This window comes from Oncorhynchus gorbuscha, linkage group LG16 (assembly GCF_021184085.1).
Source record: "Oncorhynchus gorbuscha isolate QuinsamMale2020 ecotype Even-year linkage group LG16, OgorEven_v1.0, whole genome shotgun sequence".
Lineage (NCBI taxonomy): Eukaryota > Metazoa > Chordata > Actinopteri > Salmoniformes > Salmonidae > Oncorhynchus > Oncorhynchus gorbuscha.
The window spans coordinates 7,546,152-7,572,912 of record NC_060188.1 but is presented as its reverse complement, the minus strand read 5'-3'; the positions used below and the strand labels follow the sequence as shown (position 1 = coordinate 7,572,912).

Below are 26,761 nucleotides of genomic sequence, written 5' to 3'. Positions count from 1 at the left end.
GGATATCGTAGAATGTATGCACACATGACTGTAAGTCGCTTTGGATAAAAGCGCCTGCTAAATGGCATATATTATATATTATTAATAACCCATGTGTATATCATTCCTTTACCCAACCTGGCCACTTGAAGGAGCTGTGGAAAATGTGCTGCTAAGATGTATGTCATGCATGCATTTCAACTGCACATGGCATATATAGATTGTCGTTTTTATTTGATAATTTGACATTCTAGAATTACCCTGGGGAAATTGTATACCAGATTAGATAGCCAACACAACGGTGTCTTTTGCGCATCCCAAAGATAGAAATGGGTTAATCAGGAAACTATTCGAGTCTTTAAAAGAAAAGAGGCCTGTGTCTTTAAAGTTTATGTAGCAACAGAGGGATTGCAGGGATAATGCTATTGGGGCGGCAGATCTGTTACTTCTGACGTTCCAAAGCCTCAGGGAGTTGGCTCAAGAGTTCTTGTCTTTGATAAGGTCCTAGAAACTTTGTTGTAACTTTGTGATCTGTAAAATCGCCAATAAAAATTATTAGAATGTTTTTCGTTTTTTTTCACCGCGGCCATCAATTCACCAGCCTCAGAAAACATGAAAAGATAAAGGATGAATATGTGTTGGTGAATTTGAATGCGCTGTGTTCTTTTTGAAAGGGAAAGGGGGAGTATTGTTTTCTATGTTGCTTCCGGGACTAGGCTGTCGGTTCCTTCCTTTGAAGTGCGCTGTTTTACGCTGAGCCCAGAACGTATTGGAATAGCCTACAGGAGAGACCTACGGTATGGCATGGCAGACTGAAACATTTGCAAAGAAAAGGGGGAAACTAAGCAGGATTTTTTTCCCCCTGGAAAACTACATTTTTCTTTCTGCAGCTAACACGAAAAAAGTCGGACTGTGAAGGGGTCTGTCGTGGAATCGACTATTGTGGATTATTTTTCTGTGGATAAAAAAACGGATACTTTTGGAAGACCGGACTCGTGGATCGATGGTAAGTTACAAGAGTGTGTTCCTCGCGCTGGCCCCATTGGAGTTCCTTTGATGTTCTGTTGACTTTCTTTGAAGTAATGTGGCTGTATGCAATTAACTTAGTTTGCTCGATACAGAGCTCAAACAACTATCATTTGCTGTGTTGTGCGATTACGTTTCGTTGTGATGAGTATTTGGGCACTTTATCTCAACTTTGATACGCTTTTTAGAGGACTATTCATCACGATATAAGTATTTGGAATTCCTCCCCCGGTGAGATGAATACTTTTCTGTGTGGTTGGATGAAGCAATGTAGCCTATTTTACCCACTACAGATAGAAGAGCGTTATGGAATTAGGTAGTTGCACATTTATATTATTTCTGGTGCAGAATATAAACGGCGATGTAGGCTAATGAGGATCTCGATTCGGCCGATTTGTGGATTGAGGTGATTTATTCGCTTTCGCCGCAAAGCAAGTGTTATAACTTCGAAAGGTGATATTGTTACAGCTTCTGATCAGCGAATACAGTGAAGCGTTTAGCATCGGTTTTCGGCTCTGCTTCCATGTCTATAGCCTGTTTATCGTGGACCCTAGCTTGCTTCTCGGAGGCCTTTAACAATGTTTTATCAATTTGTGGTTCATAATGTTGGTAGAACAGAAATCAGAGAACCCGCTTATCATTTTATACCTTGGTTAACCTACTTCAAAAGGCAAGTTCAGTTCAAAATCAACGCTCTCCATCACGTTTTCAAAACATGTCCTGTAGCCTAGTTTAGTAACGTTAGTCTGTTTCTTGGATATGTTTAGGGTTGTGTAATCTATTCCATTTGGACCGTTTGGCTGTTTTGTGACGCGTATGATGAGAATATAGTGAGCGGAAAGTGTCGTCACGCCTCGTTGTGGGTTGGTGTCTGTTGGTCGGTGTTGTACTGGACATGTGCTGCGGCGTGTTCAGGATCAGATTGGGCTTGATGGCCAGCTAATTGTTGAGGTGTTCACGAGAACACCGGCTCACAGATATCGATGCTATTGTGTACAAATGTCTCTCTCTTGCACTTTTCTTGTGTTCCATCTAGGCTACTTGATATTTCCGCACAGAACATGTTTCTGTGGTCTTGCATTTATAATAATATAATAATAATAATAATATATGCCATTTAGCAGACGCTTTTATCCAAAGCGACTTACAGTCATGTGTGCATACATTCTACGTATGGGTGGTCCCGGGGATCGAACCCACTACCCTGGCGTTACAAGCGCCATGCTCTACCAACTGAGCTACAGAACCCACATGTTCCTATGTAGTTTAATGAAGTGGAGCGAGATGATGGGAACGTCATCTGTTTTATGAGTTTATGCTAAACCGTGTTATGTTAATGATTACTTTCAACACCAACATTGGCTAAGGAAGGTATGTCAGTGTGCACCCAAATAAAATCTAATGAGTATTTATGTAAATCTGCCGCACCTCTCTCTCTCTCTCTCTCTCTCTCTCTCTCTCGGTCTGTAAAGGTTCTGAAAAGACTTCTACTGCATGTATGCCTTTTGAAGTTTGTGGTGGATCTGAGTTTGATTAGATCAATACTTCTGTTTCAGAGAGAAGACTGGCAGAGAAGCTCCCCGGCTGACTATAGAGAGTGAGGAGATTGTTGTAGCGCTCAGAGGCGAACAACGCACAGGATTTCTGTTGCTGCTGCCTTCGGAGCCATGAGCAGAGCGCTTATATCGGACCATATCGCCAATAGCTTCCGAGAAGATGCTCCCCGTCCCCCGGTCCCGGGGGAGGAGGGCGAGGTGCTGCCGTGCTACCCCGGCAAACTCGCCATGATGAGACCCCAGGGTACCGCGGTCAAAGCGCTATTGCTCGCGCCTCCCGGTTACATTGCGAAGAGGAACGAGGATGGACTTGGGGAACCCGAGGGGAGCGCGTCACCGGATTCGCCGCTAGCCCGGTGGACCAAGTCGTTGCATTCTCTTCTTGGGGACCAAGACGGTGCTCATCTTTTTAGGACATTCCTGGAGCGCGAGAAATGCGTCGACACTTTAGACTTTTGGTTCGCCTGTAATGGTTTCAGGCAGATGGACCTCAAGGATACCAAAACGCTGCGAGTCGCCAAAGCTATTTACAAGCGCTATATTGACACCAGCAGCATAGTTGCCAAGCAGCTCAAGCCTGCGACCAAAACCTTCATTCGGGATAATATCAAGAAGCAACAGATTGATTCGGCTATGTTCGACCAGGCACAGACTGAGATCCAGACCAGCATGGAGGAGAGCCCCTATCAGATGTTCTTGACCTCGGACATTTACCTCGAGTATGTGAGGAGCGGGGGCGAGAACCCTGCTCATGTCAACCCTAACGGGCTAGGTAGCCTGAAGCTGGTGTGTGGGTACCTGCCCACCCTGAATGAGGAAGAGGAGTGGAGTTGTAATGATTTCAAAGCCAAAGCGCTGGCTTCTGTGGTTGGACTTTCTGCCCAGGCGCTGAGGGCAACAGTGTCTATGAGAACGGTGGAGGTGATGGAGAAGGGGTACAGGTGAGACACTGGTCCCTTCCTATTTCACGTACTATAGCCAACTATTAGGGAAATGTTGGGGAATGCAGTGACTAGCCTAGCGTCAATGGCTCTTTGTAAGTCATGGATAATAACTAGGATATAACATCAAAAGAGCATATACTGTCTCAAAATAGACAGTTTCCAGATACGTTTTCATCTCACCTTGCTTGTTAGCTTTGTTTTTGAGAGATACTTTACACACACACTCCCCCTCTTGCTCTCTCTCCCTTCTAGTTCTCTCTCGCCCAAGCTCTCTCTCTCCCTCCCCCTAGCTCTCTCTCTCTCCCCCTAGCTCTCTCTCTCTCCCCCTAGCTCTCTCTCTCTCCCCCTAGCTCTCTCTCTCCCCCTAGCTCTCTCTCTCTCCCCCTAGCTCTCTCTCTCTCTCCCCCTTCTCTCTCCCCCTAGCTCTCTCTCTCTCTCCCCCTAGCTCTCTCTCTCTCTCCCCCCTAGCTCTCTCTCTCTCTCTCTCTCCCCCTAGCTCTCTCTCTCTCTCTCCCCCTAGCTCTCTCTCTCTCTCTCTCTCTCTCTCCCCTCTCTCTCTCTCTCTCTCTCTCTCTCCCCTAGCTCTCTCTCTCCCCTCTCTCTCTCCCCTAGCTCTCTCTCTCTCTCTCTCCCTCTCCCTCTCTCCCTAGCTCTCTCTCTCTCCCCCTAGCTCTCTCTCTCTCTCTCTCTCCCCCTAGCTCTCTCTCTCTCCCCCTCTCTCTCTCTTCCCCCTAGCTCTCTCTCTCTCTCTTCCCCCTAGCTCTCTCTCTCTCTCTCCCCCTAGCTCTCTCTCTCTCTTCCCCCTAGCTCTCTCTCTCTCTCTTCCCCCTAGCTCTCTCTCTCTCTCTTCCCCCTAGCTCTCTCTCTCTCTCTTCCCCCTAGCTCTCTCTCTCTCTCTTCCCCCTAGCTCTCTCTCTCTCTCTTCCCCCTAGCTCTCTCTCTCTAGCTCTTCCCCCTAGCTCTCTCTCTCTCTCTTCCCCCTAGCTCTCTCTCTCTCTCTTCCCCCTAGCTCTCTCTCTCTCTCTTCCCCCTAGCTCTCTCTCTCTCTTCCCCCCCCCTCCCCCCTAGCTCTCTCTCTTCCCCCTAGCTAGCTCTCTCTCTTCCCCCCTAGCTCTCTCTCTTCCCCCTAGCTCTCTCTCTTCCCCCTAGCTCTCTCTCTCCCCCCTAGCTCTCTCTCTCCCCCCTAGCTCTCTCTCTTCCCCCTAGCTCTCTCTCTCTCTCCCCCTAGCTCTCTTTCCCCCTAGCTCTCTCTCTCTCTTTCCCCCCTAGCTCTCTCTCTCTCTTTCCCCCTAGCTCTCTGGCTTCTCTCCGGAGCTTTGAAATAGTTCAGCAGATAGAGGGATCGCCTTCCCCCTAGCTCTTGGCCCCTCTGTCCCCAATAATACATGATGCATCCTTGTATCCTCTCTCTCTCTCCTAGCTGCCCCTCCCCTAGCAGATAGAGGGATTTCTCTTTCTCTCCTCCCCCAAATAGTAGCTCATTTTGAAATTTCAGAGCCCCCCAGCTCTCTGGACTTCTCTAGTATATAAATGGTGTTCTCTAGACTGAGTGCAGCCCTCTGCTGGCTATGTAATATCTATACTCAGTAATATTTACCGGATGTGTATGTAATATCTATACTCGGATTGAAATAGTTCAGCAGATAGAGGGATCGCCTTCCATGGGAAGTTAACAGAGCACGCCTGGCCTTGGCCCCAGCCTGTCAGCCAATAATACATGATGCCACTACTCTGCTATGCTGTGCCTCAGCCACACACGGCTTTGGCCATTTCTAAGGATAGTGATACATCTCCTTGTATCTCAAACATGACAAATAGTAGGCTAGTCATTTTGAAATGTTCAGAGCCACTTCAGAGCAGTGGTTCGGTTTCACTTATCTGGACTTCATGGTCATGTGTATGTAATATCTATACATGTCGGATGTGTATGTAATATCTATACATGTCGGATGTGTATGTAATATCTATACATGTCGGATGTGTATGTGATATCTATACATGTCGGATGTGTATGTAATATCTATACATGTCGGATGTGTATGTGATATCTATACATGTCGGATGTGTATGTGATATCTATACATGTCGGATGTGTCGGATGTATGATATCTATACATGTCGGATGTGTATGTGATATCTATACATGTCGGATGTGTATGTCATATCTATACATGTCGGATGTGTATGTCATATCTATACATGTCGGATGTGTATGTGATGTCTATACATGTCGGATGTGTATGTGATGTCTATACATGTCGGATGTGTATGTGATGTCTATACATGTCGGATGGATGTGCTAGTTGTAGAGCATGTCTAGGGTACATCCCCGGGACCACCCATACGTAGAATGTATGATGACTGTAATGTGATAAAAGCGTCTGCTAAATGGCATATATTATTATTATTATTATACATGTCGGATGTGTATGTGATGTCTATACATGTCGGATGTGTATGTGATGTCTATACATGTCGGATGTGTATGTGATGTCTATACATGTCGGATGTGTATGTGATGTCTATACATGTCGGATGTGTATGTGATGTCTATACATGTCGGATGTGTATGTGATGTCTATACATGTCGGATGTGTATGTGATGTCTATACATGTCGGATGTGTATGTGATGTCTATACATGTCGGATGTGTATGTGATGTCTATACATGTCGGATGTGTATGTGATGTCTATACATGTCGGATGTGTATGTGATGTCTATACATGTCGGATGTGTATGTGATATCTATACATGTCGGATGTGTATGTGATATCTATACATGTCACCCACTGAACATCTGACAAGGGAGTGGTGTTTTGCAGAATGTAGACCACGTAGCTACAGGTGAATATTTATTCATATCATCATACCTCAGTTGTATCCTCCCCTTACTGCTCCTATATAAACAGATTGTATTTACCTGATCTTAATGGGAGTGAAATATAACAACTTGCTAATGTGCTAATCCAACAAGCCATTGACTTGCTGGTCTGTATATGGATGAGGAACCCGAATCAGCTGATGAGGCCCAACCCAAGGACAGGTGGTTGTCATGAATCAATGGCCATTGACTTGTCAGGCGAACCACTTAAGTTTAACATTTCTAAAGAGGGAGTCTATCAGGCTTTAGAGCCCTGGTGTCAGACTGGTGTTTGGCCTGCAGGGAGGGGAATTGGGCAACTTCTTAGTGATTTTGGCTGGATTTTGGCTCTGCTTGGGCTAGAAAGTGTCAATAGAATCAACACACTATAGGGGAGGGACCAGGAAGAACTTGTGTTGACAACCCAGCCTGCCCCATAGGAGGATTGAGAAGGACATGGGTTCGTGTCCCAGTGAGGCTTCAGTTCAGACCGATCTCCATTATTCCATCACCTGGTTAGGTGTTGTTTTGAATCAGACTGGTATCCCTGACTCCCCATCTAGCTGCGTTCCTCTCCCTGGTATGTGGAACTCATTTCTTCTCTCTGAATCAGATTATTCTCAAAAACCACTGAGCAGCGACAGCAGACTCATTCTCTCTTTCAATGTTTTTTTTAACCCCCAATCTCTCCCTCGCTCTCTTTTCACCCTCTCTCTCTCTCTCTCTCTCTCTCTCTCTTGTTTACTGTGATTCTCCTCTGATTTCCCCTTCTCCTTTTTTCTCTCCTCTTTCTTCCCCACTTTTATCTCTTCCCTTTGAAAATGCTGGGATGTGGGGACTAGATGTACTTTAGAGGGATATCGAGCGGAAAGGAAGGACAGAAAGGGGTTGTGGGGACTGGGAGGAGGAGGGTGGGGGGGTCTCTTCCTGAAAGAAAGCAAAAGAATGAATGGGGGGGTGAGAGAGGGAGGGAGAGATGTGAGGCCAGCTGTGCTAAATACCTGCGTGTTTCAAGCCCCTCTGAAGGTCAGGTTGGAGCTGGGGCCTATGGCTTTAGTCATGCTGAGCCCCTCTCTCTCTTCCTCTCCAGCTCTCCGGCTCTCTCCTGCCAGTGGGCTGCTCATAAAGAAGAGGCCCTGCTTCCCCCTTTTCTCTTCTCTCCTTTCTTTCCTTTCCCTGCACACTCTCACACTTCCTCTTTTTTCTCCCTCTCTTACCTGGCTGTGAGCTCAGGTTCTCTCTCTCCCTCTTTCTCCTCTTCTCTCATTCCCCCTTTCTTAGTTTCCTCTGCTTGGGTAGGAATGCATCACAGCAGGAGGTGATGGGCTGTGAAGCAAGAGTTTTATTATTATTGTTTATTTCACTTTTGTTTATCTATTTCACTTGCTTTGGCAATGTAAACATAGATTTCCCATGCCAGTACGGTGAGAGACAGCTAGAGGGATTGGTCAGTTTTAGGGCCAGTTTGACTATGATCGGTAACCTAGTGGTTTGAGAGTTGGGCCAGTAACCGAAAGCTTGCTGGATTGAATCCCCGAGCTGACAAGGTAAGAATCTGTCATTCTGCCCCTGAGCAAGGCAGTTAACCCACTGTTCCCCGGGCACCGAAGACATGGATATTGGGTTAAATGGGGAAGACAAATTTCAGTTGAAGTCATTCAGTTGTACAACTCTGACCCCAGGGAGAGAGAATCCTGTCACATTCCTCAGGCCCTGGAGTGTGGTTGAACTCCAAGTCATTACTGTCTGAGACACACACCACACTAGTGTTGTCACGACACCACTATCACCACACTAGTGTTGTCGCGACACCACTATCACCACACTAGTGTTGTCGCGACACCACTATCACCACACTAGTGTTGTCGCGACACCACTATCACCACACTAGTGTTGTCGCGACACCACTATCACCACACTAGTGTTGTCGCGACACCACTATCGCCACACTAGTGTTGTCGCGACACCACTATCGCCACACTAGTGTTGTCGCGACACCACTATCGCCACACTAGTGTTGTCGCGACACCACTATCGCCACACTAGGAGTCAAAGAAAACAAAACATGAAGTGGACATCATTTCTTGAGGAAAATGGTCCTAATATTGGAAAAAAACTGCCTTATGTTGTCACCGAGAGTCACATTAGTTTTGTTTGGGCAAGCTATACCACATATCTTACGAAAGTAGGTTTTGAAGGACCTTAGATTTCAGTCTGCTTTGTGATTATTTTTTTGCCAAGGAAAATCTGGTATGGTAGTATCACAATACTAATGTCATGACAACACATTCTCACACACATTCTCTCTTTCTCACACACACACACACACACACACACACACACACACACACACACACACACACACACACACACACACACACACACACACACACACACACACACACACACACACACACACACACACACACACACAAAGGGAGTAGTTTCAAGTTGGCAGCATAGGTCCACAAATATCTACAACCCAGTTTCTCTTATTTCACAAGAAGAGAAATATGCGCCCTATGGCCTTAGCTGTGGTCTAAACAGATGAAAGGTACTAGTGTATATCTGTTATATTGCTACCTGACACACGTATTTAAACTGCATTGTCCTTTGTGTGTAGGTCCCACAGGCGAGGGGACCCGGTCAACCCGTACCATGTGGGCTCATTTGCCCCAGCCACCAGCACCAACGACAGCGAGGTGTCCAGCGACGCCATGACAGACGACTCCATGTCCATGACCGACAGCAGTGTGTAAGTCGAGGGTCATGTTTTAAATGGTGTGTTTTCTGAGGGAAAGGTCTGGAGCCTCTCTGGTTTGGAGTATACTGATGGTTACTATCGTGAGAAGAGTGTCATGTTTGGGAACGTTTTGATTCAGAGCCTCTTAGCTGAACCTGAACATTGTTTGTGGTTTTCCTGACTTGTCCTGGTCTGATGCTCCTCTTTGATGGGGTTCTTAGGAGGTTCTCCGGTTCTAGGCCTCAGTACAGCTCACCTGGAATCTTGCACTGTCAGGAATAGGAAACCCTCTTGAGACCACCAATCTACACACACACAGCCCTGCTAGTGGATGGGAGAGTAGGATCCCCCCCCCCATGTGAAATGAGCCTGGCTGTTCCTCCTGACACCTCAGAGGCCTACTGGCCAGAGTAGAACCAGACCAGGGACAGGATGGCCTGTAGACTTCATCCCCAGGCCCTAGCCTTGGCTCTAACCATTAGGCTACACCCCCGTTTAGCCCCCCCTTGGGCCCTAGACCCCAGCCTTACAATGCATGCTCCAGCCTCATTCCCTAGTACAGTGTGTTTGTAGTGTGATTTAGAGAAGTGTTGCCGTGGTGGGAGAGATGAAGTCTTCGAGTCATGGCTGTAGTTTCTCATGACACATGGCCGTAATCAGAGACACGAGAGAAAGCAATACATTTCATGAGCTCCTTTTTCTCTGGTTCATATAAAGTCAATGAACTAAGTAGACCAGACCCAGCTGCTAATGCATTGGTGCCTATGGTAGAGCCACCCCTTAAGTAGACTGGAACTAGGGAACATTTTCCCTGATGGTAAACAGCCTTTATAGGATATCTCCATTCATCACCTGTCTTTGACAGTAATGTAATCTTAAAGTCAGCTCTTCAGGATGATCTTGTGCCTTTTGATCACATGACACTTATCACTGGAATTGCTAACTCGCAAACTGTCGTTCCTGTGAATCACGACCTAGCTAAAGAGTCCTGTCTGAAATTGAAATGACTTTATTTTACAGCCAAGGGAGTGGTTTATAAGGTTTACTAGAGTATAGCAGTTATAAAGAGTTTATGATACGAGTCTAACTTTCTGACTGCCTGACCAGTGACCATCTAGACAGGCATAATCAAAGCACCGGTATACTGCCCCACTCTGGCTCTTTGATAGTACAGGCCTAGTATCCTGCCCCGTACTCTGGCTCTTTGATAGTACAGGCCTAGTATCCTGCCCCGTACTCTGGCTCTTTGATAGTACAGGCCTAGTATCCTGCCCCGTACTCTGGCTCTTTGATAGTACAGGCCTAGTATCCTGCCCCGTACTCTGGCTCTTTGATAGTACAGGCCTAGTATCCTGTGCCGTACTCTGGCTCTTTGATAGTACAGGCCTAGTATCCTGCCCCGTACTCTGGCTCTTTGATAGTACAGGCCTAGTATCCTGTGCCGTACTCTGGCTCTTTGATAGTACAGGCCTAGTATCCTGCCCCGTACTCTGGCTCTTTGATAGTACAGGCCTAGTATCCTGCCCCGTACTCTGGCTCTTTGATAGTACAGGCCTAGTATCCTGTGCCGTACTCTGGCTCTTTGATAGTACAGGCCTAGTATCCTGCCCCGTACTCTGGCTCTTTGATAGTACAGGCCTAGTATCCTGCCCCGTACTCTGGCTCTTTGATAGTACAGGCCTAGTATCCTGCACCGTACTCTGGCTCTTTGATAGTACAGGCCTCTGGCTCTTTGATAGTACAGGCCTAGTATCCTGCCCCGTACTCTGGCTCTTTGATAGTACAGGCCTACTCTGGCTCTTTGTATCCTAGTATCCTGCCCCGTACTCTGGCTCTTTGATAGTACAGGCCTAGTATCCTGTGCCGTACTCTGGCTCTTTGATAGTACAGGCCTAGTAGTATCCTAGTATCCTGTGCCGTACTCTGGCTCTTTGATAGTACAGGCCTAGTATCCTGCGCCGTACTCTGGCTCTTTGATAGTACAGGCCTAGTATCCTGTGCCGTACTCTGGCTCTTTGATAGTACAGGCCTAGTATCCTGCACCGTACTCTGACTCTTTGATAGTACAGGCCTAGTATCCTGCGCCGTACTCTGACTCTTTGATAGTACAGGCCTAGTATCCTGCGCCGTACTCTGACTCTTTGATAGTACAGGCCTAGTATCCTGCACCGTACTCTGACTCTTTGATAGTACAGGCCTAGTATCCTGCACCGTACTCTGACTCTTTGATAGTACAGGCCTAGTATCCTTCACCGTACTCTGACTCTTTGATAGTACAGGCCTTAGTATCCTAGTATCCGCCGTACTCTGACTCTTTGATAGTACAGGCCTAGTATCCTAGTACAGGCCTAGTATCTCTGACTCTGACTCTTTGATAGTACAGGCCTAGTATCCTGCGCCGTACTCTGACTCTTTGATAGTACAGGCCTAGTATCCTGCGCCGTACTCTGACTCTTTGATAGTACAGGCCTAGTATCCTGCGCCGTACTCTGGCTCTTTGATAGTACAGGCCTAGTATCCTTCGCCGTACTCTGACTCTTTGATAGTACAGGCCTAGTATCCTGCGCCGTACTCTGGCTCTTTGATAGTACAGGCCTAGTATCCTGCGCCGTACTCTGGCTCTTTGATAGTACAGGCCTAGTAACAGCGACGGAGGCGAAAGCCTCCAAAGCCACACACACGCTTCCTGGTTGTTTGTTTTTTACTCAGCTCATTTAAGATTAGAATATCTCTGTCTTTATGACTGTTGAAAAGGCTGGGCGGCACACCAAAAATGTTAATCTCATTTCTAGATAAAGAAAATAAAAAGAGGGGGGTTATATCTTATTTATGGATTTGCTTGGACGCTGGGGAATGCAGCTGCGCAGACTTCAAACATTACCTTATCTCACAAACCAGCCTTTTGATGTGGGGAGATCAGAGGCAGGCTTGCCAAATGAAGACTGGAGCAGTTCGACGAGGGGAGGGGGGCAATGCGCATGACTGTGGGATTTCAAAGCTTTCAAAGCAACAGTGAGACAAGTGGCGGTCGGGTGCACTACTGGCTCGGCTAGGTCACTGAGACACTGATGTTTTATAGGGCAGGGCTCGCCTGGCCCGGGAGAGAAACACTGGGTTTTGCTCTTGGTTGTTTGGTGTGAACGAAGTACCTCAAGGCAATACTAGATCAGGCAGAGTTGTATTTTGACTACGTCAGCCATAGGCCTGGTTAAGAGCTCTGTGGATTGTCCCTGTGTGATGGGCTCTATACTATGATTGGATTGTCCCGACGTGATGGGCCCTATACTATGATTGGATTGTCCCAGTGTGATGGGTCCTATACTATGATTGGATTGTCCCAGTGTGATGGGTCCTATACTATGATTGGATTGTCCCGTCGTGATGTGCCCTATACTATGATTGGATTGTCCTGGTGTGATGGGCCCTATACTATGATTGGATTGTCCTGGTGTGATGGGCCCTATACTATGATTGGATTGTCCTGGCGTGATGGGCCCTATACTATGATTGGATTGTCCTGGCGTGATGGGCCCTATACTATGATTGGATTGTCCTGGCGTGATGGGTCCTATACTATGATTGGATTGTCCCGGCGTGATGGGCCCTATACTATGATTGGATTGTCCTGGCGTGATGGGTCCTATACTATGATTGGATTGTCCTGGCGTGATGGGTCCTATACTATGATTGGATTGTCCTGGCGTGATGGGCCCTATACTATGATTGGATTGTCCTGGCGTGATGGGCCCTATACTATGATTGGATTGTCCTGGCGTGATGGGCCCTATTCTATGATTGGATTGTCCTGGCGTGATGGGCCCTATACTATGATTGGATTGTCCTGGCGTGATGGGCCCTATACTATGATTGGATTGTCCTGGCGTGATGGGCCCTATACTATGATTGGATTGTCCTGGCGTGATGGGCCCTATACTATGATTGCAGAATGTGTATGGCAGGTGATCTGAGAGATGTTTTATTAGCCTTCATGTTATGATCATTCTCTCTGTAGGACTGACACTTTGATCAGTGAGTTTGTGTGTTAACCTTCCAAACATTATAGTTTGCTTCCAGACTAGTCTTTTCAGTGGGATTCCAGGGCAAGTCAATGGCAGGATGCTAATGCTAACTTTGTGTATACTGCTGGTGATGAATGCTAACAGCTAAAGCCTGGCACAGCTCTCTGAGAGGGCTGAGTGATCCTTTCTGGGTTCAGTTAAAAGGAAGTGCAGGGGTGTGTGGTGAAGTGCCCACTGCTCAGGGAGCCATGGCTGGAGATGAGTGTCAGTTTTAGGGCAGATGAAATCCCCTATTCTGTCAGACACACTGACCTGAGACCTAGCAGAAACTCTATCCAATGTTCACCTCTTGTTCACTACACCTCAGATTCAGAATTGACCTGAAATATATTGTATTTTTTATCTGGGTTAAATAGGGGGTGATTGAAATAGCTATTAGGTGACCAATGAGCTGCTTCCTGGTTGGGTGTGTGTATTGCTGTGTCTGATTGGCTGTTTGACCTGTGTATCCTGTACCTTTCCCTGACAGAGAAGGCATCCCTCCCTACAAGCTTGGCTCCAAGAAGCACATGCAGAGAGAGATGCAGCGCAACATGAGGATGAACAGCCAAGTCTCCCTACCTGCCTTCCCTGTAAGTGTACACACACACACACACACACACACACACACACACACACACACACACACACACACACACACACACACACACACACACACACACACACACACACACACACACACACACACACACACACACACACACACACACACGTCCTATTGCCCCACTTATTAGTGCTTTTCAGTAGTGCAACATCCATTTCATGGCCTGTATTCAGGTCTGCTGTTCTATGTATAGTACCACCATCTCTATTCTACGTCTTCCATTCAACAACAACTACAAAAACAAAGATCTGAGAGCAAAGCAGATGTCAAAGTCCCCCCCCCCCCCCCCCCCCGACACACCACCCCCCCGACACACCACCGTTGGGTTCCTTGAAGTCTGCAGGAGACTGTTTCTAAGCTGTTTATCCGGTGCATTCTAAAGACCAGTGTCTTCTCTTCACACACTGATGATGAAAATATACATAGAATGGAGAGATGGGGGAGAGCTCCCCCTGTCACAGCTTTATCTGGAGGCTCTAGAATCAACTCCCGGCTCTACACACACACACACACACACACACACACACACACACACACACACACACACACACACACACACACACACACACACACACACACACACACACGCACAGCTCTTTGATCAGAGGATGAATGGAGAAAACGCAGAGGAAAGTGACAACTTCCAACAGCGCTCGTCCCCCCTTTTCCCCTCCACAACCCCGCCCCTCTTCAGGCTGCACCCCTAAAACGAGGGATCTGAGGGAAGAGTTGGAGTGTGTCAGGGGGGAGTTGGTAACTGACAGGCTTTGGAAAGGCCAAAAGAAAGGAAAGAAGAGAGTTGGAGAGGGGAGACATGGGAAAATTGGTTTTGGGAAGGCCAAACTAGCAACATCGGTAGCTAGTTGGAGAAGGGAGATATGGGAAAATTGGTTTGGGAAGGCCAAACTAGCAACATCGGTAGCTAGTTGGAGAGGGGAGATATGGGAAAATTGGTTTTGGGAAGGCCAAACTAGCAACATCGGTAGCTAGTTGGAGAGGGGAGACATGGGAAAATTGGTTTTGGGAAGGCCAAACTAGCAACATCGGTAGCTAGTTGGAGAGGGGAGACATGGGAAAATTGGTTTTGGGAAGGCCAAACTAGCAACATCGGTAGCTAGTTGGAGAGGGGAGACATGGGAAAATTAGTTTTGGGAAGGCCAAACTAGCAACATCGGTAGCTAGTTGGAGAGGGGAGACATGGGAAAATTGGTTTTGGGAAGGCCAAACTAGCAACATCGGTAGCTAGTTGGAGAGGGGAGACATGGGAAAATTGGTTTTGGGAAGGCCAAACTAGCAACATCGGTAGCTAGTTGGAGAGGGGAGACATGGGAAAATTGGTTTTGGGAAGGCCAAACTAGCAACATCGGTAGCTAGTTGGAGAGGGGAGACATGGGAAAATTGGTTTTGGGAAGGCCAAACTAGCAACATCGGTAGCTAGTTGGAGAGGGGAGACATGGGAAAATTAGTTTTGGGAAGGCCAAACTAGCAACATCGGTAGCTAGTTGAATCAAACTTTTTGATCCCCCTTCTCCTCACAAATATGCTTTCTTAAGAGTCCAAGATTCTCTCTCCATCTTTGTGCTCTTTCACACTCCCTTCCTCGACCCCCTTTCTCGTCTGATTGGGGGATAGCTGCCATTGTCAGGACACGTGGGCCGGGCAGACCGCCTCTGTCTGTCTGTCTGTCTGTCTGTCTGTCTGTCTGTCTGTCTGTCTGTCTGTCTGTCTGTCTGTCTGTCTGTCTGTCTGTCTGTCTGTCTGTCTGTCTGTCTGTCTGTCTGTCTGTCTGTCTGTCTGTCTGTCTGTCTGTCTGTCTGTCTGTCTGTCTGTCTGTCTGTCTGTCTGTCTGTCTGTCTGTCTGTCTGTCTGTCTGTCTGTCTTCTCTCCCTTCATCTCCACTACAAAGAGATGGAAGGAACAAAAAGAGAGGAAGAGGAATCAAGAAAGCCCCAGTGCAACAATGACAATGATAAAATAACACACACACATAAGGGTTATAATGACTCTACTGTACCTCAGTGGTGCCCAGCGTGCAACAGTGAAATAAATTACCCCTGCTCCTCTCTGATCTCCCTCCATCTCCCCCCCCCAGCTGCCTGCACACATCTCCCCATCTTCTCCTTTTAATCCTCCCTTTCCTTCTCCTCCTCCCCCCCTGTCGATATGTGACTTTTATTCCTAGATGTAAAGCCACTGCCCTCCCTCCTCCCTCCCCTAGTGAATGTTTGATATTTGACGAGGGCCCTTTGAAGTGTACAGACTTCAGAGGGAAGCGCTGATGGCTTGGTTGCACTACAGAGGGAACACGCAGAGAGCCCAGGCTCCAAGGAGTGTAACCAACTGCCACCACAGACCCAGGGCCCAGGGGTGGCACTGCCAGGGGTGGAGGGGGTACTGGGGCAAGGATGAGATGGCTAGCAGGGATGGGGGATAGGAGGAGAGGGCTCAGGTGGAAGACCATGTGGACACCAACCCCTCCTTTAACTGTTACATATCTTAACTCTCTCTCCATCCCTCTCTCTCTCGCCATCCCTCTCTCTCGCCATCCCTCTCTCTCGCCATCCCTCTCTCTCGCCATCTCCCTCTCTCTCTCGCCATCCCTCTCTCTCCCTCCATAGCGGTCACAGAGATGTCCTAAGGAGATGACTCCGGTAGAGCCGGCAGCGTTTGCGTCTCAGCTCATCTCTCGTCTGGAGCGTCTGAAAAGAGAACAGGAGACCATGAGTTCCCTGGAGGAGAGGCTGCAGCAGATGCAAGAGGTGTGGATGAACTAGTAGTTGGATTTATAGATGTGGGAATCCTTACCTCAGAGGTCTATGGCAATGGTCTAATGGTTTCCTTGATTGTGTCATTCAATACTGTTCTTCTTTCCTGTCCATGTGTGTATGTTTGTCATGGAGATCTGTCCTGACTTAACCATTCTGTTCTGGCTGTGTGTAGGAGGAGGAGAGGGACGAGGCTGAGGTGCCCGGCAGTAGTGCCCCCCTGCTCTCCCCCCACCCCCTGTCCCTCCAGCCCACCGGCCCCAACGACGAGGACCCCCAGGCCATTCTGGACGACCACCTGTCCCGTGTCCTAAAGACCCCTGGCTGCCAGTCCCCCTCCACAGTGGCCCGCCATTCACCCCGCTCCCGCTCTCCAGAGCACAGGACTCTTTCCCGGGGAGGCCCCGGTCTCAAGCCCCTGGTCTCACCCGGGGCCTCCAGCCCCAGTGGCACCTCCAGCTTAGGGGGCTTCTCAGTAGGTTTCACCCCAGGAAGGGCCCTCTCCCTGGGCAGGCCCAGCAGCAGCACCAAGCACATCCACCACCACTACATCCACCACCATGCCGGTTCCAAGAGCAAGGAGCAGATGGAGAGAGAGGCAGCCCAGAGGGTGTTGTGTCTGTGTCCGGTGCGGTCTGGAGGGGCGGAGGGGGGTTCCCCTTACCCTCGCAGTCGCAGCCTGGGCAGGGAGATGGTGTCCTGTGGCAGCAGTCCCGCAGAGTCCAATATGGGGCGCTCCAGTTCCCTTTCCCGAGGGGGTTGTCGGTCGGGGGCTGAGGAGGGGGCAGCAGAGGGAGGTGAGGTCGTGCCCCTCCAGCGACCCAGCGACAGCACAGACCGCTCCCAGAATGTGTGGCAGTGGATCCTGGAGAGTGACCGGCAGGGCAAGCACCACAAACCCCACAGGTAGGGCAGTCTAGCCTCTCCACTTCCTGTTGTAGTCCTCTCCCAATGCCTCAGAGCTACATTTCCCTTCACTTGTTTTCCTTTCATTGCAACTTATTTATTGTCGTCCTAGTACATTTAAACACAATTTTCATCATTTTGTTTCACAATTGCATCCCATAGTCATTTTACATGCACGCAAAGTACATTTCCCAACATTCCCCACAATTGACTCCTCCCGCTTCCTTCCATTCTCCATGCTGATTGGCTGTTTTTATCTTCGTCCTACAGTACCCAGAGCACTAAGAAGGCGTATGGCGGCGGAGCGGCGTCCAACCAGACACACACGTGGGGCGGCGGAGGTGCCAGCGCCCATCTCCGTGCCCACCAGCCCGCCCATCCCTTCATCCAGGACCCGGCCATGCCCCCCCTGCCCCCGCCCAACACCCTGTCCCAGCTGGAGGAGGCCTGTCGCAGACTAGAGGAGGCCTCCGTCTCCAAACCCCCCAAACAGAGGTAGGAGCCGCACGCCGACCCAGACAGAGGTTGATACTAAAACGTTGGCTCTAGTTTCCCCTGTAGACAGTGGAGAACATATCGACACACTCATGCATTGATCAGTTGTTTTACTATACCATTGTGATTCCTGCTGTTGAAACCTGTCTGCGGTTAGATAGTGTGATGCCGGAGACTGGACTACCACATTGTACTGTAATAACGTTGGTCTATTCTGTTCTCCCCACCAGACACTCTACATCCAGCCTCCAGAGAGAGAAGTGCCACCCTATGCCTGTCCAGAGTGGGCCCTGTCCAGTGCCGTCCCCCCTCACCCCCGGTCCCGGCTCCGGTCCTGCTGCTTCTCTCCAAACAGAAGAGTACGCCTCTCATCTCTCTGCTCATCTTCCTCCTCCTCATCTCTCTCTCCTCCTCTCCTCTGTTCACTAACATGATATTACATATGTGGAGGAGGAAGATATGCATTCACACACGTGAAGTTCCATTTGCAAGAGGCCAACCTTGTCTGTTTTTTTCTTTCTTTCCCTGATCTTTCTTTTGTGTGTGTGTGTGTGTGTGTGTGTGTGTGTGTGTGTGTGTGTGTGTGTGTGTGTGTGTGTGTGTGTGTGTGTGTGTGTGTGTGTGTGTGTGTGTGTGTGTGTGTGTGTGTGTGTGTGTGTGTGTGTGTGTGTGTGCGCAGTGTGCGCAGTGTGTGGTGTGTGTGCGCAGTGTGTGTGCGCAGTGCGCGGTGTGTGTTGTAGTCCTTTCCCCCTGATTGCAGAGCCGTCTTTCATGGTGCTGAATTGTCTGACCTTCAGAGAGCGAGCTTGTTAATAACAGTGTTCTATAGGGGAAAGTAAAGGCCTGTGTTCACACCTCTCCTCTCCCCCTCAGACTGAGAGACACCAACAGGGTGCTACAGGTGACGACAGGCTGCCATGTTGCTCCAGCCATGGGGAGTGAGACAGAGGTAACCTACTTCTTCTGTGGTGAGGAGATCCCCTACCGTAGGCGGATGAAGACACACAGCCTCACACTGGGACACTTTAAAGAACAGCTCCGCAAGAAGGGACACTACAGGTATGGAGAAGGGAGACTACGGCGCACATTTAATGCACGGGGACACACACATTCATGCATACACAGTCTGACATTCTCACACACTAGGTCATTGTTATGATCATCTTGGTAAGAACACACACACACACACTAGAAAAACAGCCACCCACAAAGTGTCTTCATAGCTCCATTAGTTTCCCAGATCTCCTCCCCAGCTGGTATTGACCTTTTATTTAACCAGGCAAGTCAGTTAACAAATTCTTATTTACAATGACGGCCTAGGAACAGTGGGTTAACTGCCTTGTTCAGGGGCAGAACGACAGATATTTACCTAGTCAGCTCGAATATTCAATCCAGCAAGCTTTCAGTTTCTTGCCCAATGCTCTAACCACTAGGCTACCCGTCTCTAACCACTAGGCTACCCGTCTCTAACCACTAGGCTACCAGCCTCTAACCACTAGGCTACCAGCCTCTAACCACTAGGCTACCAGCCTCTAACCACTAGGCTACCCGCCTCTAACCACTAGGCTACCCGCCTCTAACCACTAGGCTACCCGCCTCTAACCACTAGGTTACCCGCCTCTAACCACTAGGCTACCCGCCTCTAACCACTAAGCTACCCGCCTCTAACCACTAGGCTACCCGACTCTAACCACTAGGCTACCCGACTCTAACCACTAGGCTACCAGCCTCTAACCACTAGGCTACGAGACTCTAACCACTAGGCTACCCGCCTCTAACCACTAGGCTACCCGCCTCTAACCACTAGGCTACCCGCCTCTAACCACTAGGCTACCCGCCTCTAACCACTAGGCTACGAGACTCTAACCACTAGGCTACCCGACTCTAACCACTAGGCTATGAGACTCTAACCACTAGGCTACCCGACTCTAACCACTAGGCTACCCGACTCTAACCACTAGGCTACCCGACTCTAACCACTAGGCTACCCGACTCTAACCACTAGGCTACCCGACTCTAACCACTAGGCTACCCGACTCTAACCACTAGGCTACCCGACTCTAACCACTAGGCTACCTGCCGCCCCAGGTAGGGTCTTTAGAAACTCTCTCGACTCTTTTCTGTTGGGCTGAATGCTCACATGAGTTGGAGTATTGACTTCATATGCCTGTGTTTGTGGTTAAAACTAAGGAAGAGGAGAGAATGAGAGACGGGTAGGGGGTGGGGGGGTGCAGGAAAGAGGGAGGGAGAGAATTTGAAGTGAGGAGTGTTTTGGGTCCCATCTGGTATTGATTTCCATGGCGAGTCACACTTAATACGCACGCCTTTGAACCCGGCCCCTTTCATTTCAACCAACAAAGACTCACACAAACGGCCAGCCGTGCAAATTCCTCACTGATGCTATCAGGCAGCCTGCTTTAAGGATGCGCACGTTGAAGTGCACGCACGTTAAAGTAACACACAGAATAACACACTGTAGTTTGGGTTTGGGTTTTCATATTTCAGGCTTGGTTTGTTTGAATGGCGCGTTGTTAAACGAAGGACATGGTGGTTTGGGATACTACAGGTCCTGTTCACTATTAGAGGTGTGTCCAACGCACTTTAGATGAGAACTCTGTTCCATTGTGATCTGGAGTACAAGAATGGTATCAAGAGTCAAGCATTGGTTCATAACTAGTACAGATGGTTTGTAGGGATATGATGGGAATGCATCACACAGTTTCTCTTCTAGGCCATGGAGCAAGGGAACACTCTAGGCCATGGAGCAAGGGAACACTCTAGGCCATGGAGCAAGGGAACACTCTAGGCCATGGAGCAAGGGAACACTCTAGGCCATGGAGCAAGGGAACACTCTAGGCCATGGAGCAAGGGAACACTCTAGGCCATGGAGCAAGGGAACACTCTAGGCCATGGAGCAAGGGAACACTCTAGGCCATGGAGCAAGGGAACACTCTAGGCCATGGAGCAAGGGAACACTCTAGGCCATGGAGCAAGGGAACACTCTAGGCCAACACTAGGCCATGGAGCAAGGGAACACTCTAGGCCATGGAGCAAGGGAACACTCTAGGCCATGGAGCAAGGGAACACTCTAGGCCATGGAGCAAGGGAACACTCTAGGCCATGGAGCAAGGGAACACTCTAGGCCATGGAGCTCTAGGCCATGGAGCAAGGGAACACTCTAGGCCATGGAGCAAGGGAACACTCTAGGCCATGGAGCAATGGAGGGAACACTCTAGGCCATGGAGCAAGGGAACACTCTAGGCCATGGAGCAAGGGAACACTCTAGGCCATGGAGCAAGGGAACACTCTAGGCCATGGAGCAAGGGAACACTCTAGGCCATGGAGCAAGGGAACACTCTAGGCCATGGAGCAAGGGAACACTCTCGGGCTGGAGCTCTGGTCCAGAGCTTTTCCTGGCCCGGTCATGTGAACCTAAGGTCTAAGGCGTGAGAAGCAGGGCTGCATAGTGGACATCCTCTCTCTCTTGTCTATGTAGTTGATTGTCTTGTCTTTCTCTCTAACCATCCACGTTGTTAGAAGGGAGGATAGGGGGATTCAAAGCTTAAGGTTTTAATAGCAGTAGCGGGGGGGCGTTGGGTCATTTGAACATGGCTTGCGTTCAACAAAGAACAGTACGGCCCGGCCCTGCCAGACAATATTGCTGCCAGATGTTGCACACTGAAAATTCTGCCACATAAAACATGTTCCAATGGAAATAGTTATTTCTCTCTCTCTCATTCCCTCTTTGAGCGAATAAGATCCGTGCTCCTTTGAAGTTTTTTGGAGAAGCATAGAGCCCCTTCTCAGAAATAAGGCTCCAATTATCTAGCGTGTCTTGGTTCCTCTTTCATGTCCTCTTATTTACCCAGTTCATACTTGTCTCGCCAGAGAACAATGATTATTTCCCCAGTCAGAGTATTGTTGTTCTGATTTAATAGAAGCTGTGTGAGACCCTGTTGCACCCTGTTTAGTGAACTCTTCCTGTGTTTCAAATGGAGACTGATTTTTATTAGTGAACACCCTTTGTGTGTGTTTGAGAATACTTTTTTTGTTTAAAAAAATGTTTTTCCTCATTTTTTTACGAGCATTGTTTGTATGACTGTCAGCTCTCTCGTAAAACACGAGCTTTAGGAATTCCAAGGCGCACGACGTGCACCACCCCACACATGGGCAAAATGAGGCATTTTTCCATTACAGAATGAATGGCTGATGTATACAGCACTTACCCTTCCTCCCCCGCTGGTTCCTCTTCCTCTAAAAAGAAGGGAGGTAGTTTTGGGGGGTAAAGGGGGTCATTAACAGGGCCAGTGTAGTCATCATGGCTGACAGGAAGAGGTCCCCCCTCAGGTGGTTGGCTGCTGAGATTAGATGACCCCGCCCCCTCCCTGGCTGCCTACCGGGACCCTTCTACTGCGTCCTATATACCTCTCACAGAGGGACGGGCAGTGACTAGGAGAAAATATGATGTGTGTCAAGGTCAGGGTTTATAACAGGCAGACTTACAGGCACCCAAAATCTGAGCCTTCTTTATATGAAGGGTCCTTTCACTGAGGGCCTAATGATAACCAGTTAGTCAGGAGCCGGAGTAGCTCAGTACCAGGGCAGGACTGATGAAATGAGAGGAAACGGGTGGATTTTGAATTGGTCCAGACCCTCTTATATGCAATAAGCCCCTGTAGAACCCGAGACTATCAAAGACCACCCCTATAATACAGAAGCCATTGGTTCAATCTGAGGGTTAGTTGAGTGTGAAGTGTTGTTGGTGCATTGTAGATCACAGGAGTTTGCCTCTCCTCCCCTCAAGAGTCCAAAGGGCTGGGGGAGGCTAGCTCTTGACCTCTGACCTCAGTGGCCGTCTTCTCTGGCCCCTTGCACAATGGATCCTTTATCTGGGGTAGGGGAGGAGGCCTTAATGAAGGAGAAGAGACACACGGCGTCCACACACACAACCAGAGGTTAAACCAGATCACATTGAATCCACATGACATTATCTTCATTGTGTAGCTTACTGAATATATGTATGTGTTGGATAGCATGCTGTTCAATAGTACTGTTCCACGTATGTGTTGGATAGAGTACTGTTCAATAGTACTGTTCCACGTATGTGTTGGCTAGAGCACTGTTCCACGTATGTGTTGGCTAGAGCACTGTTCCACGTATGTGTTGGCTAGAGCACTGTTCCACGCATGTGTTGGCTAGAGCACTGTTCCACGCATGTGTTGGCTAGAGCACTGTTCCACGTATGTGTTGGCTAGAGCACTGTTCCACGTATGTGTTGGCTAGAGCACTGTTCCACGTATGTGTTGGCTAGAGCACTGTTCCACATATGTGTTGGCTAGAGCACTGTTCCAGTATGTGTTGGCAGCACTGTTCCATATGTGTTGGTAGAGCACTGTTTCAAGAGTCCTGGCTGGCTAGAGCACTGTTCCACATGCGTTGGCTAGAGCACTGTTCAATAGTCCTGTTCCACGCATGTGTTGGCTAGAGCACTGTTCCACGAATGCGTTGGCTAGAGCACTGTTCAATAGTCCTGTTCCACGCATGCGTTGGCTAGAGCACTGTTCAATAGTCCTGTTCCACGCATGCGTTGGCTAGAGCACTGTTCAATAGTCCTGTTCCACGCATGTGTTGGCTAGAGCACTGTTCAATAGTCCTGTTCCACGCATGTGTTGGCTAGAGCACTGTTCAATAGTCCTGTTCCACGCATGTGTTGGATATAGTACTGTTCAATAGTACTGTTCCACGTATGTGTTGGATAGAGTACTGTTCAATAGTCCTGTTCCACGTTCAATAGTACTGTTCAATAGTACTGTTCAATAGTACTGTTTCATGTGTTGGATAGAGTACTGTTCCACGTATGTGTTGGATATAGCACTGTTCAATAGTACTGTTCCATGTATGTGTTGGATATAGTACTGTTCAATAGTACTGTTCCATGTATGTGTTGGATAGAGTACTGTTCAATAGTACTGTTCCATGTATGTGTTGGATATAGTACTGTTCAATAGTACTGTTCCATGTATGTGTTGGATATAGTACTGTTCCATGTATGTGTTGGATATAGTACTGTTCAATAGTACTGTTCCATGTATGTGTTGGATATAGTACTGTTCAATAGTACTGTTCCATGTATGTGTTGGATATAGTACTGTTCCATGTATGTGTTGGATATAGTACTGTTCAGTAGTACTGTTCCATGTATGTGTTGGATATAGTACTGTTCAGTAGTACTGTTCCACGTATGTGTTGGATATAGTACTGTTCAATAGTACTGTTCCACGTATGTGTTGGATATAGTACTGTTCAATAGTACTGTTCCATGTATGTGTTGGATATAGTACTGTTCAATAGTACTGTTCCATGTATGTGTTGGATATAGTACTGTTCAATAGTACTGTTCCATGTATGTTGATATAGTTGGTTCCATGTATGTGTTGGATAGAGTACTGTTCAATAGTACTGTTCCATGTATGTGTTGGATATAGTACTGTTCAATAGTACTGTTCCATGTATGTGTTGGATATAGTACTGTTCCACGTATGTGTTGGATATAGTACTGTTCAATAGTACTGTTCAATAGTACTGTTCAATAGTACTGTTCCATGTATGTGTTGGATATAGTACTGTTCAATAGTACTGTTCCATGTATGTGTTGGATATAGTACTGTTCAATAGTACCTTTCCATGTATGTGTTGGATAGAGTACTGTTCAATAGTACTGTTCCACGTATGTGTTGGATAGAGCACTGTTCAATAGTACTGTTCCATGTATGTGTTGGATATAGTACTGTTCAATAGTACTGTTCCATGTATGTGTTGGATATAGTACTGTTCCATGTATGTGTTGGATATAGTACTGTTCAGTAGTACTGTTCCACGTATGTGTTGGATATAGTACTGTTCAATAGTACTGTTCCACGTATGTGTTGGATATAGTACTGTTCAATAGTACTGTTCAATAGTACTGTTCAATAGTACTGTTCCATGTATGTGTTGGATAGAGTACTGTTCCACGTATGTGTTGGATATAGTACTGTTCAATAGTACTGTTCCATGTATGTGTTGGATATAGTACTGTTCAATAGTACCTTTCCATGTATGTGTTGGATAGAGTACTGTTCCACGTATGTGTTGGATAGAGCACTGTTCAATAGTACTGTTCCATGTATGTGTTGGATATAGTACTGTTCAATAGTACTGTTCCATGTATGTGTTGGATATAGTACTGTTCCATGTATGTGTTGGATATAGTACTGTTCAGTAGTACTGTTCCATGTATGTGTTGGATATAGTACTGTTCAGTAGTACTGTTCCACGTATGTGTTGGATATAGTACTGTTCAATAGTACTGTTCCACGTATGTGTTGGATATAGTACTGTTCAATAGTACTGTTCCATGTATGTGTTGGATAGAGTACTGTTCAATAGTACTGTTCCATGTATGTGTTGGATATAGTACTGTTCCATGTATGTGTTGGATATAGTACTGTTCAATAGTACTGTTCCATGTATGTGTTGGATATAGTACTGTTCAATAGTACTGTTCCATGTATGTGTTGGATATAGTACTGTTCAATAGTACTGTTCCATGTATGTGTTGGATATAGTACTGTTCCATGTATGTGTTGGATATAGTACTGTTCAATAGTACTGTTCCATGTATGTGTTGGATATAGTACTGTTCAATAGTACCTTTCCATGTATGTGTTGGATATAGTACTGTTCCATGTATGTGTTGGATATAGTACTGTTCAATAGTACTGTTCCATGTATGTGTTGGATATAGTACTGTTCCATGTATGTGTTGGATAGAGTACTGTTCAATAGTACTGTTCCATGTATGTGTTGGATATAGTACTGTTCCATGTATGTGTTGGATATAGTACTGTTCAATAGTACTGTTCCATGTATGTGTTGGATATAGTACTGTTCCATGTATGTGTTGGATATAGTACTGTTCAATAGTACTGTTCCATGTATGTGTTGGATATAGTACTGTTCCATGTATGTGTTGGATATAGTACTGTTCAATAGTACTGTTCCATGTATGTGTTGGATATAGTACTGTTCAATAGTACTGTTCCATGTATGTGTTGGATATAGTACTGTTCAATAGTACTGTTCCATGTATGTGTTGGATATAGTACTGTTCAATAGTACTGTTCCATGTATGTGTTGGATATAGTACTGTTCCATGTATGTGTTGGATATAGTACTGTTCAATAGTACTGTTCCATGTATGTGTTGGATATAGTACTGTTCCATGTATGTGTTGGATATAGTACTGTTCCATGTATGTGTTGGATATAGTACTGTTCAGTAGTACTGTTCCACGTATGTGTTGGATATAGTAATAATAATATAGTACTGTTCCATGTATGTGTTGGATATAGTACTGTTCCATGTATGTGTTGGATATAGTACTGTTCAATAGTACTGTTCCATGTAATCCTGGTTGTGTTGGCTGTACTGTACAGATGATTGACATGTTGTCACTAACCCCCTCTCTCTCCTCCTGGGTTACAGGTACTACTTCAAGAGGGCCAGTGATGAGTTTAAGTGTGGAGCTGTGTTCGAGGAGGTGTTGGATGACAGCTCTGTTCTGCCCAGGTACCAGGGGAAGATCCTGGGCAAGGTGGAGAGGATGGACTGATACCCCTCCAGAAGTACCAGAGGAATGTATAACAGAAACACTCCATGGACACCACCCCCCTGTTCCACCAGAGTCTTAAAGCAAAGGACTGATGACTGGAGATTCTGTTGAAGAAGCTTGGCCAATGAAGAGTGGAGTCGAGGAGTCGAG

The 26,761-nt window shown here is 47.4% G+C and overlaps 1 protein-coding gene across 1 annotated transcript; it reads left to right on the top strand.

Moving 5' to 3' along the window:
* Nucleotides 1–677: 677 nt before the first annotated feature.
* Nucleotides 678–26,761, top strand: axin2 (axin 2 (conductin, axil)). The gene is made up of 10 exons (XM_046305489.1): nt 678–985; nt 2,562–3,502; nt 8,990–9,121; nt 13,658–13,760; nt 16,411–16,551; nt 16,733–17,463; nt 17,734–17,958; nt 18,189–18,317; nt 18,832–19,017; nt 26,485–26,761. The coding sequence occupies exons 2-10, from the start codon at nt 2,673–2,675 to the stop codon at nt 26,609–26,611; spliced, it is 2,604 nt and encodes an 867-aa protein (XP_046161445.1). The 5' UTR covers nt 678–985; nt 2,562–2,672; the 3' UTR covers nt 26,612–26,761.